Raw genomic sequence first — 16,368 nt, 5'->3', positions numbered from 1 at the left:
TGAAACAAAACTTTTAAGCCTTTATGTGAATCCATCCATCCAGCAGTTGAATACTGTTCACATTTTGCCAGCTACTTTTAGTTGCTGGCATTTTTAACTAACTCTGCTTTCTCTTATAGAAACTGCTTCTTACAAAACAGACCAAGCTGCCTCATAACTCTTGGATGCAACATGACAATTTTTTTTTCTTTTTCTTTTTCATGACATAAAATTCTGTAACACAGTTAATCTATATGATTGTTTATTATTGATATTTTTAAAGTTAATTGTTAATTAAATTTTAAACAGTTCCCATAATTGACTTACCTGTACTTTTCATATTATACAGATGCGGATGCTAAAATCATCTTTACCTGAAGGTATAATTGTAAAGGGGTTTGAGGATAGAATGGTAAGTCATAAATTTATGTTGCTATGAGAATTAAGTTGAATTTTGGATATTGGTAATAAAAGTTACATTATATTTTAAATTTATTTTGATAATTTTTTTTTAAATAATAGAAGCATGGAAATTTTGCATTATCATTATTGGTAGGCAACCCAAAGGAGTCAGGTACTTATTGAGGGAAGGCCCTGAAAGATATAACTCCTCGGTATCTATCATACCTTTCTTTAAAAACATTCACCCAAGATGCACTCAATATTCATGAGTAACTTATTTTATGCTCAATACACACTGTGAAAAGAACCTGGACCTTAGATTTTTCCTGACCCCACCGTTACTCAACTTTGACCCTGGAAGTTGAGTAAGGAAGCTGCAAAATTTCCAGTTAATCTATGCTGCAACCCCATCTTACTCATTTAGGTTTCTCTCATATTATTATTATTAAGACAGACCTCCAGGGAGTTAGAGACTGATTGAGGGAAGCCACATACTACACCCACCAGCTATCATACTTTTTCTTGAATTCATTGCACTGCTTGCACACAACATCCAGTAGCAATCCATTCCAATCATGAGAAAAAAAAACCTAGTCCTCACCCTTTCTGAGCAGCATCCATTTTAAGCTTCCAAGGATGCCTTCCTGTCCTTTTCCCACCCTCCATAAAATGAAAAATTCCATCAATTGAAATTCTGTATGACACTTTCAGAAATTTGTCTCTATCATATCATCCCCCCCTCTTTCTCCTTTTTGCTAGTGTCTAGAGTCTACAAATTCTCAATCCGTCTTCATAAATAGCATTCCACAATCCTGATATCATTTTTAACACTCCTTTTTCCACTATATCAGAATCGCAACAGAAACCAGAAGACTAGACCTAACACAACAGTCACAATAATATCTTATTATTGTCTTGTAAAGAGGCAAAATGGCATTCCTATTTTTACATGTGAAAGTTTGTTTCAAGACTGCAATTATCTTTTGAGTTGTATTTGCAGTCTTTGCTACATGCCCCTGAACTTCAACTTCCTATCTACTAATACTCCAAGATCCCTAGCCTGATCAATTTCTTCTAGCATAATCCCACCAATATAGTACAACACTGGATATCTAATCGCACCAAAGTGCATGTCCTTACATTTATTAACATTTAATGGATAGCTATTTTCACATGTCCACAATTCTAGCCTATTCAAATCATTCTGCAAGTACTGCATATCAGCTGCATTCCTGATTACCATCAGCAAATAGCTGTATGTCAAATCCTTCCCAGTGTCATTAATATACAGATTGAATAACAGTGGACAATGAATTGATCCTTGTGGTACACCACTGCTATTCAATCTGTGCATTAATGACTTTGGGAAGGATTTTACCTTAAATCTTTCAGACTCACATCCCCAGTATACCACTTTTTGATGTCAGTCAGCCATTCTCTTATCCAAGCTATTTTATAATCTAAATCCATATTCTCCAATTTATGCAGCAGTCTTCCGTGATATATTCTGTCAAAAATCTTAGCAAACTTCAAATGTATCATGGTGTATCCATTCCCCTTGTCTAGCTCAATGGTAACATTATTATAGAATATGAGGAAGTTGCTAAAACATGACCTTCCTTTAGTAAACCCTTGCTATTCACTGCAGAGTAGAGATATTTTGTCGACCCATTGATGAATGTGCGCCCTAAACAACTTTTTGAAAATCTTCACCACCACCACTCCTGAGGTACTGATTAGTCGATAGTTGAATATATCAGTCTTCGCACCACCTTTGTGCAGTGGAATTACTATACATTCGTTTACTCATGTGGAGTCTTCTCTGTTCTGAAAAGATTCACATTATATAGCGCAGACAAAGGAATAGCCAGTTCAGCTGTACACTTTTACCATCTGTGCTGATATCCATCAGTTTCTTCATCCAGTGAATGTTGCCCATTTTGCTAAAAGCTGTCAACCTGCATACACCCAGGTTGATAGCTTTTAGCAAAATGGGCACTCAGTTGGACAATCTTTTCTGCGTCTGTCACCTTCACACCATCTTCATTCAGTAGAGTTATTCTTTTATATTCATTTTGTCTTTTGCTTGCAGCATATTGACAGAATTCTTTGGAGTTATCTCTAACTTGCAGAACCAGTTTCTTTTCATACTCAGACTTAGCTTTCTGTACAACAGTTATGACTTCTGGCCTGCTGGTTATAAATTTCATAATGGACATCATCCTTTTCTTACAAATCTCTTGCTTAATAAGATTGCACATCCATTCTATTTATTCTTCTTTGAACTCTCAGGACACATTGTAATATTGCATCATTTAAGTATTTTTTAAATGCTTCCCATCCATTAACTGATGCCGTTATGCTGAATTCAGCATACTCCTTAATCTGTCATAATTTCCTGCTTTGTAGTTCAGCATATAACCTTTCCTGAATAGAATATTCATAATCTTTGTCATTATCATGCAGTACTCGCTTCCCAAGTGAGTACTACATGATCACTGTAACCAACCAGAGTCAAAATAGTTACATCTTTAACTGAAACACTCACTGACATTATGATCAAATCTAACACTCTTTGACCTTGAGTTTCTTCTTTCACATGCTGCTTCAGGAAGTTGTCTCACAACAGCTCAATAATTTCAGTTGCATTCTTCTCATGAGATGTTACTGCTACCAATCAATGTTTGGATAGTTAAAGTCCCCCATTTTGATTATCCTTTTCATGCTCATTATCTTTATGTGGTGATGCATTTCTTCATCACTAGCAACTGTCTGGTAACAATACCCTACTATGTATTTGTTCTTGTTGGATTCAAACTCACTGCCACGTGAAAAGCTGTTACTAGTACAATCATAGGCTCATCTCTAACCGGATTCAAGTTATCTGATATCAACAGCAGCCCATCCCTTTCTCTCCTATCCTTCTGTTCTACAGTACAGAATTATAGACAGTATCCATTACATAGTGTACCCTTTACACTCCATACCAGTTAGTTTGACAAAGATTGTGGGCACTTATGCCCACAATCTTGAGGTCCCAACATACTGACCAAGGCAACAAACTCTACCCCTTTGTATCTGATACTCCTGACATTCTTGTACAAACATAATAAGCTACCTGCATGTCCTTTGTATACTCTTGTCTGTAGTCTATATGATACAGTTGAACATTTTGCAGATCTCTGTTTTTCTCTTTTATATTCAGACATCTTTGACAGGTCTCTCCTTATAATCATTTCTATGATAATGCCTATTCCTGTCATGAACACAGTTGCATAACACTGTCACTCTGACACATATTCTCACCATTCTTCCCATTATAATTTAATTTCCTGACTCTCTGTGTTAGGTACCAGTTATTAGTTTTTCAATACTCCTAATACCAAACATATTCAAGTGCAGACTGTCCTTATACAAATGCAATCCTTCCTCAAAACTCACTCTGTACATCCAAAAACTCGCATCTATTCTTTCTGCACGGCCTATGCATCAAATCACCTGTCATCATAGTCCTTCTTAATTCATTTTTGTCATATCGAGGTAATATACTTACATTTTTCACTTTCTCACTCTTCACTCTCAGTTCTTCCAGCAACCCTTTCATATCCGATCTCATACTGAACTTATCATTAGATAAGTTATATGTAGATATATCTCCTCTATTTCTTCCATTTTCCGAACTTTGAGGGCTATACTCTTTCATCTATCTTCATATGTGAAGATTCACAAGACACAGATATGAATTTGAGTAGCTATTATTTGACCTTGTTGACTGTTTCCTCATCTTCATGGAACTGAGGTGACCATAGATAAGCCCATTTACCCTGATATGGTCTTAACAAGGCCTTATAAAGTGGGAGAATAACTTCCTCATTCCTACAAATAACATCTGTGTTAATCTATGAACCTTAAAAAAAATTGGAAAGTATTTACGAGTAAATTTGTTGTGACCAGGCCCTCATCTTATAAAAAAAAAAAAAAAAGATTTTAGGCCACAGTCTCACAAAGGTTGAGAACCACTGCTCTAGCACATTCTTTTAACATGTACGCTGATATCTCATCCAAACCCACTGCTGCATTTGGATCAAACACCTTATTTGTCTGTCACTATATATATTCATAATCTTGATGACTTGCAACATTTGTCCTGTTATCGATTAAGCCATCTAATATTTTCCCCTAAGTTTACAGGTTCTTTCTCTTATGCTACATACATGAAAATTAAGTTTACTTTTTATATATTCTATTAAATATTTATATGTTTAAAATGATTAACTGACTTAAACACTGAGAAAAAATACATGAGTTTAATAAGGTTTACTACTAGTTTCATCAGAAATGCCGACTTCGTCAGGTGAATACAGTATCATGGAGAAAACAACATCTTAAAAATATATCGTATTTTAGACAAAACAGAGTTTTGAACAAGTAGTAGTAGTTGTGTTTGAAATTGAGTCCGAGCGTTAGTTCTAGCGTGAAGCACTGAGAATCTGAATGATATCATGAGTGCATCAAACCTTACAGCACTATGTGAATCGGGCAGGCTGTAACTGAGATTGCTGTTTAGATGGGCAGGGTCGAGAGCTATTTCATTGGATTCTAAGATACGTCTTTCTAATTCATCGGAGCATTTATGGATGTTTGAAGTTGAGTTCCAGTCTATTTGATGTTGTTGTCCTTCAACATTGGTATTGGCCAAGAATAAAACGCGGCTGGATAGGGCACTAGCACGGACTCTGTTATAAGAAATGTCACAATTGGTGTTCTTCTAGGCAGAGAGAGATGGACTTTTCTGTCTGGCCATAATATGGTTTGTCTCAGCTGCAAATGATTTTGTATACTCCTGGGAACTGAGGAACTGAACTGGAAGATTTTGAGGAAAAGGCCATTTCCTCAACGACACTGAAACCGATAATCTGGCTACATTACATGGATGGCATTTTCTTCATTTGGGAGCACGGCCCAGAAAATTTACAAACCTTTCTGGATCATTTAAACAATTTTCTTCAAAATATAAACTTCACATCCGAACTAGAAGTTAATGGTGTTTTAACTTTTCTACATATAAAACTTACTAGAACAACGGGTGATCTCGAGATTTCTATCTTTAGAAAGCCAACACACACCAATAGATACCTACATGCTTCATCTCATCACTACCCCCCCCCTCAGAAATTTGGAATTGTTTCCACACTAGCTCATCGGGCGAGATCCTTGTTGTCAGAAGAAGAGGAACTTCAACAAGAACTTAGTTACCTCAAAAGGACTTCCTTAAATAATGGTTACTCTTCTAAAAATATCTATAATCATCTTAGTGTACGTAATCAACATAGTAATGAAGATAACTCAAACCCAACAGCCTAAATCTCCTTACCATATATAAGTTCTCTTTCTCCTAAACTAGCGGAAATCCTGCAGAAATTTAATGTTAAAACATATTTCTCCACCTTTCCAAAACTCCGATCTTACCTCAGTCAACCTAAAGTAAAACACAACCTTCTTCAGTTCCCAGGAGTATATAAAATCATTTGCAGCTGTGGCAAACCATATTATGGCCAGACAGAAAAGTCTATCTCTCTCCTCCTAGAAGAACACCAACATGACATTTCTTATAACAGAGTTCGTGCTAGTGCCCTATCCAGCCACGTTTTATTCTTGGCCAATACCAATGTTGAAGGACAACAACATCAAATAGACTGGAACTCAACTTCAAACATCCATAAATGCTCCAATGAATTAGAAAGACGTATCTTGGAATCCAAAGAAATAGCTCTCGTCCCTGCCCATCTAAACAGCAATCTCAGTTCCAGCCTGCCCGATTCACATAGTGCTGTAATCCAGTTTTGGCGCACTCGTGATATCATTCACACACACAGCGCTTCATGCTAGAACTAATGCTCGGACTCTGTTTTGTCTAAAGTACAATATATTTTAAAGATGCTTTCTCCATGGTACTGTATTCACCTGACGAAGTCGGCATTTCTGATGAAACTAGTAGTGAAACCTTATTAAATCTTATGTATTTTTTCTCGGTGTTTAAGTCAGTTAATAATTTTAAACATGTCATTTAACTGAGTCAATTACTCTGTAAATAAATAGATATATATAAACGCAACATATAAAATAGATCTGTATTAAAACAATAATGACCCTTTTTCTTAACTCACTCAAACACACATTCATAACCTTAAAATATTGGTCTTCTGGCAATAAATACAAGATATCTGTAAAGGCAGAAATTATTTTAGTAATGCAATTCATACCAGTATTCTCAATATCTTAAAGCATTATCAGAAACAACAGTTTACTTCATAAAATTCAGCTGTTCGGCTCCACAAACAGTGAAGATAAGGAATTTGAACAAATAAGGAACCCACAAAGTGCAACTATTCATTCCTTATATTTTTCTTTAGTTCTTAAAGAGAATTATTTCCAGCTCTCTATTTTATTCTTGTATTTATTTCTTTTCTTCTTCTTCTTTTTTTTTTTTTTTTGTCTCTCTCTATATAGAAATATATTCTCTCTCTCTCTCTCTCTCTCTCTCTCTCTCTCTCTCTCTCTCGTGTCCATCAGCTGTTTGTTTTCATGTCACCATCGAGCATAAGCTCAATTCTCTCATTTGTGACTGCATGAATGATGTCATAACAGCCAGGTATCACAAACTGTGAAGAAAAGTTTTTTTCAGTAATAGTGGATTGTATACATTTATTTGCAGTGCAATGCAGTTTCTTTTCCACTTAATGTTTATTTCATTGCACTCAGTATTTAAAAAAAAAAATCTACAGATATTTTAATTCCGAATGACAGGTGTATAAATAAAGGTACATACATCTTGCAGGTTCTTCTTGCCACTAAGTGATATACTTTTTTCCACCAATGACATAGCCATGAGGTGCAATTAGGCTTACAATATTGCTAGTCATTTACTAATAGTGAAACTACAAGCACTGCTGCTCTATTCTTTTTACAGTTGAATATCATTTTGACATAATTTTATCAACATAACAATATTTTTGTACATCTTTTACTTCATTATCAATTACCTAAACTAACAATAATACTTTCTATAAGCAATTTTTTTTTTCTGTTTCATTTTTTCATTTTTCCTTTTTCTTGTATATGTTTGGTCATTTTTGTTCATTCTGACCATCCACTGTTCTCCAAAAAAGAAAAAATCCAATGCTAATGCATACAAAACCTCTCACCATAGGAAACCAGATGATACCACCAAAAATAAATAATGAAAATATTTCTACAATAGAATTGTTGTGGGGTCCATCAAAACATCAGAGTGTTCATGCAGAAAACCTATTTGAAGCCCATTGACAATCCATCATTACAAAACGTTGCCATCCAACCCGCAGTCAGATTCCTTATAACCATGCTGCATCCACTTATCTCCTGCTATAGATATCACTCAGGATGATTTTGATGATACAGATGGCAGTTACCATTCCTTTTATTTTTACTGGGAGAGTTTTAAAAGGGCACAAGACTCTCTGGGGTAGTTACTAACATCAGAGAAAAAGTTGTTGAGCTTATGCACAATAACAGTAACCTGTCTCTCCTGAATATCAGAAGATATACCTTCTACCCTATGCCTACCTGAACATTCACTGCTAGTATCTTAACTGTCTGCTCATCCTCCATTGCTTCCTTGTCATATTTTTTGAATCATGAGATAAGTGTCGTAAAGTAGTGAATATCCTGTTTTCCACCTTTTGAAATGCTGATAAATGTTCTTTGTTTCAATTGTACAGGGCACTGATTAAATCAAAACTTGGTTAATTGTCCCAGCCCTATATTTCTGCCAGAGTATCTCATAGTGGTTGGCTGTACCCTATTCTCCATCAAGCCATAAGGATTGCTACTGGAACATTTCAAACTTCACCGATCTTTAGTCTCTACTGGGACAAATGAGCCACCCTTGTCACTTTGGCATATATATATATATATTGAGCCCATACACAAGAGGTTGAGTTGATTACCATAGAGAGTAGTGGGTTGAGAAAAGCCTGTATATTGTATTCCTTGGGAAATACATCAGGGGGGAAGACTGTTCCACAGTACAGCAGTAGCAGAGATGGAGGAGGAAAAGAAACTTGTTCTGAGTTTCAAGGTGCACCATGAAAGAATGTTGGGCAGCAGCTGTACTTGTTCCAATGGACCTAGTAGTAAGTTGGGGAATTATTGATGCCATTTAAGATGAACATTTGCCATGGAAATATTTATAGAATACACATGTTGCAGAGACCAAATGTCTGTGTGAGAGTGGGGGGAGGGGGGGGGGGATTGGTAAGAGATGGATCATTTATCAATCTAATTGCTCTCTGTATTGAGTCATGCATTTTGAGGGAGCTTTTAGAAACCCCTCTCCAAATGTGAGAGCAATATTTGATAGCTGGGTGAATTTATGATTTGTATAAGGTTTCGGAGGTGAAGTAACATCTTGAGCGAAAGAGAAATCCTAGTTTTTTTGAAGCTAAGGATGCAGTGGTTCGTGACATGTTTATGCCAGGAGAGGCTTGATGTCAGGGTAATTCCAAGAAGAAAAATCTCATCTTGCCTGGAAATTTAAGTGTTATCAAAAATAATACTGGGAAAAAATGGTTCTTTTTGTGAGAAATAAGACAACTGTGTTTTACTAGCATTGAAATTGACAAGATCATCTCAGCCCCATTGGAGGATGGCTTGAAGATCAGAATTGAGGGCAGTGGTTTGTGGATGTTCTGTAGGTTGAGGTGAGTTGTGTAGAGTAAGGTTTATCAAATGAAAGGGAGGAGTGCAGTGTGCTGTGGTCTGCAAAACTGTGTATTAGATTGGAGATCAACTGAAGTAGGTCATTGATATACAGAAGGAAGAGGGTTGGTGAGAGGAACAAACCTTATGGAACCCCCAGCATTAGTTGAATGATGAGAGGTTAAGGAACCATCTACTATCACATATAGTGTGTGTGTCCAGACAGAAAAGCTGGCAATCCAACTGCAGAAGTCCTGAGACAGTCCAAATGATGGGAGTTTGCTTAGCAAACCTGTGTGCCAGATCCAGTCAAAAGCTTTGGAGATATCAAGTGCAACCACTTGAGATTCCCCAAATTTCTCCGTGGCATTTGTTCAGAGATGGATAATGTATGAGAGTAGATCTCCTGTTGATCAGAATCTATAGTGGTCTTCATTTAATATCTGGGTGCCTTCAAGGTAGTCAGATGGCAGTGATTTGTAGCCTTTGTTGGGAATGGGTTGAATATAGGCCAATTTCCAGGCTGTGGGAGTAAGAGAGTATGTCCAGGCAACATAGGATAGGAGTTGGTTCTGGTGCACACCTTCAGGACAATTGGTGGAATGCTATTGGAACCAAGAGACTTTTTTGTGTTTAATTTAGACAATAGGTTTCTGGCAAAAGGATATAGGAAGCATTCTATGTTGGGCAGCTGGAATGATAGGGCTGAGAATAGTGTTTTGAATAAGTTATGACCAATTGCTTTGGCAAGAGACCAAAAGGCACAGCTACCATTTGGACAGGCTCAATTTTTCCCAACAAATTTTGGCAGTTCATCACTCCACATTTGGACAGGCTGCAAGTTTCCTGCTTTATGCCATTCAAATTCTGTTTTGGAAGCATTGATAGTTTTCTTGCATCTATTTTGGGCTTGGGTATAAGCATTAATGGTGGATAGGGTTCTTGATGTAAGCCAGATGTAGTACGCTTGCTTTTTCATTTGTTATTGGACAGCAGTTTAGAGAAGTGTGGGGAAAGTATGTTTTCATGGTAGTGAGGATTACTTTGGTAATATATTTGGGGCATATGTTTAGATTGGAAGACAGGAAACAATAGTCCAACCATGGGAATGACCCATAGAAGTCAGAGACTGTCCCACTTGGCACTGTTATAATACCAAACTACTCTTGTAGAGGAGTGGCTGTGTAAGCATTGTTGCATGAAGAGGATATGGATTGTGGTTAGAATTACCCAGAGGGTTCATTACATTCACTGTGTATTTGGATCATTGGTGAGGAAGATATCTAGGGTGTTTGGAGAGTGGTTCAGGTTATGTTGTATTCTGGTTGGCATGTAAACAATGTGTGTAAGGTCTTTAGTGATGGCAAATGTTTCAACATCTCTGCTTGCAAGGAGGAGGAAAGCCAGTCGATGTTGAGGACATTAAAATCTCCTAGGAGGATAATTTCACTGATAGGAGAGTGGGACTGGAGAAAAAGAATTTTTAAGGAGTGGAAATTAAAGACTTAGATTGCTTGGTGGCATTAGGAGTACAGTAGATACAGCAAATGAATTTGAGTGGGGAAGGGATATTTTCAACCAAAGAAGGTCAAAGTTGGGACAATTCTAGGTTAGGTGCTTTCTGGCAAGGTACGTCAGAGCAGATATATGTGCCGATGCGACCCTTGGGTCAAAAGGAGTTAAAGAGTGTAGTTTGGAAGGTTGAGATGATTAGTGCTGAGGGGAGGGGAAAGTTGAGTTTCTGCTAAAAAAAAAAGTAAGTGGGGTTTGGTGGACTGAAGATGGTAATGGACACTTAAGGTTGGGGTTGAGGCTATGCATATTAGTGAAGTGGATGTGCAAGGTTCTGTGAGGCATATAATTGACTGCAAGGATCTTGCACATTTCTTATGCAGTGCCTGCATACTGGTCTCATGGTAGCTGCTAGTGGTGTCACTTGATTTTTTGCACTAATTTAACTTGTTTGTAGTCAGTGGTCCAACTGTTGTCTCCAGTTTGGTCGTTTTTCTTCAAGTTGTTTTCGAAGATGGTGTCCTTGTTCCCTCTAGGCAATTGGGAGCAAGTTCTTATACTTGTTATTTATCACCATTATTAATTTGGATGTGCTTGTCTGTGTCACAGGTCACTTTCACAAGACGTGGAAAATTTTCTCTCTCTGATACCTGTACACTCAAGCAAATATTTACAGAGCATTAATCTTTATCTTCTTCTTCTTCTTCTTCTTCTCAGCCATTTTCTGGCCACTGCTGGACGAAGGCCTCCTCCAGTTCTTTCCACCTTTCTCTGTTCTTGGCAATGGTTGACAAATTTTGACAGCTCATCACTCCACCTTCTTTTAACAAAAGCACTGGCAAATAAACTAACAACAACTCAAAGAAAAATGGAGAGGTTGATACTAGGCATCATATTAAAAAATAAGAAGCAAAACACCTGGATAAGAAGCCAGACTCACATCACTGACATCATTCTTCACCATAAGCGACTAAAATGGAAATGGGCCAGACATCTATCCAGGAGAGAAGATGCGCGATGGACCACTACTATAGTAACGAACTGGATTCCAAAAGAAGGAAAACGAGGCCAAGGACGTCCTAAAAAAATCTTTATCATATATAAATTATGCACATATTGTATATATTAGTTTTATCGTTTCAACTTACTCTAAATCTTAAAAAACTGGTGTATTTACATATGCCTTTATGAATTTTTATAGTTTTTTTAGACCATCTACATTTGTTTTTCTACACAGATTTTTATATCTGTTTATGATTTTTTAAAAAAAAAAAAAAATCAGCTAACGCCTTTTTATTCCCGTATATACGGGAGTAGGCGAGGCCATTTTAGCCCTATCTAACTTTTGGAGACTGAGTGGGCAGTTCAATCTCCACTGGTACCCAATCAGAGACAGATGGCCCAAGGCTATCACTAATTAAGCGGTACGCAGTGAAGAGAGACGGCTCAAATGTGCCGCCATCTCGTGGTCTCTAACCCTAACACAATATATTTAATGTCTGAAATAATGTGGGTTCTACGGTCGATTTTCTTGAGTTTACAGGACGAAAAACCCGAGTTTCCGGGAGGAAAAACCTGTTTGCCCGTGCCAGAGATCGACTAACTCGGGAACCGGTCGAAAAAAGGCTTAGAAAAATTTCCTCTAGTCGCCGACTAGACTCGAAACCAAGACTTCCTTCGTGCGGCCTAGCGCGGTGGTGTGCAAACGCCACATCCACTGAGCTACACAGGCTCTTATGATTTTTTATATATTCATTATTTTGTGTTCTGCTGAGACATGTTTTGGTGCAGTATGGCCTTAATTGTCCTTGTACCATTAAAACCAAACGAAAGCTCTTCTTCAAACATAAGCATTTAGTACCAGTTTTCTTTGATGTATTTGGGTGTATTGTGAAAAACCAGTAAAACTGGTCTTAGTAGGAAACTCTTCCTTCATCTAAAACTTTCTCTCTCTCTCTCTCTCTCTAGCAAAGTCTTCCAAGTGGGATCAATTTTTATCTTGACCCTTTCTTCAAGAAGATGGACTTCCACACTGTTCTATAATAAGTGTTATGTTGCTGTGAAAGTTAATTCAATAACTTTAAGCTGTCAGTAATGTCCCATATGTGAATAACTTTACTGTACCTTGTTATCCTTGCAATATGAATCTTTAGAATGACAACTGCAGCAATCCATTGACTATCAATCGTACTGAACACTTTTAAATGAGTTTAGAAAACCTAGAAAAACCTTTCACATAGAATATCTAAACTCGCTATGCAAGTGGCCATAGTTATGGAACCAGATGTAGGCCTTTCTTTGTTCAGCGATTCAGATGTCCTGCATGTTCGGCCATAGTAGGATAACTTATAACTGCACAGCACCTGGTAGATACCTGCCAGATCTAGGAGCAATCTTTTGAGAAGCAGCTAAGGGATGTCAGTTTTTAATCATTTTTTTATATGGTCTGTAAGTGGCTATGAGGTTGTACTTTATCTTTAGGATTTTTTTCTACTTTTTCAGATGAACTGGGATATATGGGATGGTAATAGATTTCATGTAGTCTGTTGTGGAGGAGGGGATGATTTGAAGATTTCAGTATTCTTTCGATTTGGTGGGGACTGTTGCATTTGAATAAGATTATTTTCTGAATGTGTTCAGAAAAGTTCTGTGTTGGGGGCATTATTATTGGAACTAATCAATTGTACAGGGTTTAATAATCCCATATTGTTGGGAGAGTGGAGTGTGACTATTGGTGAATGTACCTACCCATGTGTGCTAAGAAGTGTTAAGAGCCTCAAAGCCATATGGAAAAATTTAGAGCTCATCATCTACGAAGCATAGCCATAGGTCTCTATTGGACAAAGATTAAGGACTTTTTTCCCCAAAAAAGACCTACCTATCCCCCCCCCCCCACATGGCTGTCACCACTATTTCTTTATAGAATTTGCTTTGGATAACAGAAATAGTCTCAGCCTTGTTTAAATTCATGGTGAACTTAAAGCAAGGCTGAGATATCATGAGGAAATTCTGCTTTAATAAGGTGTCTTTAAGAGGAACATTTGTAAGTAGAGAAGAGATGACAAAACTCACCATTGTGCCAGCATGTTTTCTATATTGGACTTGAAGTATGATAGAATTTTTAATGTAGGAAGAGGTGTTACCAATATAAGTGTTTGGCTAGTTTGTATGTGAATCAGTGCCATCCACAACTGGGCAAATGTCACATTCTGTTGTAGGTTTTTGATAGCTCATATATCCAGAGGGAACTAAGTTGAGCTTTATATGAGGGTGGTCTGAAAAGTTCTCAACCTAACAATGAAAAAACGAATTTATAATTTCAAAATTATTTTTCAACATAATTTCCCTTAAGACTAATACATTTATTCCAGTGATGCTCCAGGGAAATCCTATCCCTGTAATGGTTCTCAGTTAGATCTGCAAAATACCCCTCTACAGCTGCAATCACCTCTTGATTCGAAGAAAAAACGCTAACAAGCAAGGAAGAGTTTTAGTTTTGGGAAGAGATAGACGTCAGAGGGAGCCAAATCTGGGGAAAATGGTGGATGTTCCAACAATTCATAGTGTAGATCCCTTAATTTTCCCCTTGCCAAAACACCTTTGTGGGCAGATGCATTGTCCTGATGAAAGATGATTTTTTTCCTTCTGAAATCGGGTCTTTTCTCGCAGATTTTTTCATCTAGTGTGTTTAAAAGATTAGAATAATAATCCCTGGTTATTGTTTTACCCTTTTCAAGATAATTAATAAACAAAATGCCTTTAGCATCCCAAAATATCGATGCCATGACCTTTCCTGCTGATGGAAAACCGACTTTCTCTTCTTTGGCTCTGAACAACTGGCTTCTGTCCACTGTTTTGACTGCTGTTTGGATTCTGGTGTGTAATGGTGAATTCAAGTCTCATCCATAGTAATATATCGATGCACAAAATCAGTTTTATTCTTGTTAAAATGCTCCAAGCACTGTTCAGAGATGTGAACTGATTCAAAAATGCGAGTGCATTTTTGATCTGCTGTGAGGAAGCAGGGCACCCATCTTGCGCAAACCTTTTTCATTTGTAATTCTTCATGTAAAATATATCCTACATATTCTTTTGAAATGCCTACAGTCTCAGCAATTTCACGCGCTCTGACTCGCCAGTCATCCAACACCATAACCTGCACTTGATCAATGATTTCTGGTGTTGTTTCATTTTTGGATTCCTTCACGTGGATCATCTTTAAGTCTGTTATGGCCACGTTTAAACTCTGTAGCCCATTTCTTAATTGTCAAAAATGATGAGGAGTACCCATAAACTTTTATGAACTTCGAATGAATTTCTTTTGGCATTAAACCTTCTTTTACAAAGAATTTTATAACTGCACGATACTCAATTTTATCCAATTCAAGGGATACAGACAACACTTTTGCTTCAGACAGCTGTATAAAACAAACTACTTGATAGAATGACTTGCAGTTTCACATGGATGCTTATGACAGATGTACCAACTGAGAAAAAAAAATCTCGCCGATAGTGTTGCCATTTATGGTTGAGGCCGAGAACTTTTCAGATCATCCTCATATGTGTTAGCAATTGAACATGTTTGTACACTGGACTATACTAGTGAACAGAGATTTTCATTGCCTTTTCATCGTGATTGTCTTTGGAAGTGGTGGTGGTCGGCAGTAGATGGCGTTTATGTAGTTGCAGTCAGTTGATGGACTGTGAATGGTGGAAGCACAGTTGGAGTGGATGCCCTCCCTCGATGAGTCTTTGGACTCCCTGGAGGTGACAAATAATAATAATAATAATTTTGTGGAGAAGCAGCATTAATTAGACATATTTAAGAGATGCTAGCTAAATGGCCTAGAGTGCTCCATTGAACTTTGTAGTCTTGAGACAATCCTCAATGGGATTTTGGGTCTGAAGATTACCTATTCTTAACTGAAGGTTGTTTGTTTACTATGTTGCAGCATAAATTATTAGGTTAAAATACAACAGTTGTCTTAATTAGAACTTAGTAATCTTGTTTTTTTTTTTATTACTATTATTTAATTGCCATCACTTATTACAGCTTAATCTCTAGATACTAGGCTGTTCATCCAGCAGTAATCTATAATGTTAAATAATTATTAAATTATTCAATCCATTAATAATTATTATTGCTTCTTCTCCACTAAATATACTACATATAACTATCCATCTTAGCAGATAAGAACAATTCATTTGTAGTTACCAGTACATCTGGACTTATTTCCAAATATATGTTAAATAGTTCAGCTGTTCTATTGTTAACAACTGAAATTTCTAATTCCATGTTGCAGGTTTTTCTGATATGTTACAGGTTCTTTGGCTTTTCCTTGTCTCCAAAGTCATGGAAAAGTATACTTTTAGAATGTCTTCTAATTATCTTTGCTGAGATTAACAAACTTAAAACATATTGTGTGTATTTCAACAAATAATACACAAAATTTGTTCATTTATTTTTTTATAGGACCTATATTCGGTTTTGATCAAAGGTCCTAAACGTACACCGTATGAAGATGGGCTTTTTCTGTTCGATTTCCAGTTTCCAGCAGATTATCCGAAAGTTCCTCCTTTCTGCCATTACATCTCATACTGCTCTGACAAACTGAATCCTAATTTGTATGAAGGAGGCAAAGTATGTGTCAGTTTGTTAGGTACTTGGGGAGGAAAGGTAAGTCATTAAAAGTTTTATCATATTCACATATGTATATATAATCCTTTCATGTTTCT

General features: G+C 36.9%; 1 protein-coding gene across 1 annotated transcript in view; it reads left to right on the top strand.

The window, feature by feature from the left end:
* The window catches only part of LOC150108966 ((E3-independent) E2 ubiquitin-conjugating enzyme UBE2O-like), a 360,964-nt gene that overhangs the window by 241,494 nt on the left and 103,102 nt on the right, over nucleotides 1-16,368 (top strand). The window contains exons 17-18 of the mRNA XM_090411140.1: nucleotides 329-391; nucleotides 16,106-16,309. Coding sequence (XP_090267266.1) covers nucleotides 329-391; nucleotides 16,106-16,309 — 267 coding nt within the window. The remainder of the gene's footprint in view (nucleotides 1-328; nucleotides 392-16,105; nucleotides 16,310-16,368) is intronic.

Source organism: Typopeltis vanoorti, chromosome 2 (assembly GCF_054136105.1).
Source record: "Typopeltis vanoorti isolate ZY-2024b chromosome 2, IOZ_Tvanoo_1.0, whole genome shotgun sequence".
NCBI classification, from domain to species: Eukaryota; Metazoa; Arthropoda; class Arachnida; order Uropygi; family Thelyphonidae; genus Typopeltis; species Typopeltis vanoorti.
The sequence above is the reverse complement of the archived record's forward strand: the minus strand, read 5'-3'. Positions and strand labels throughout refer to the sequence as shown.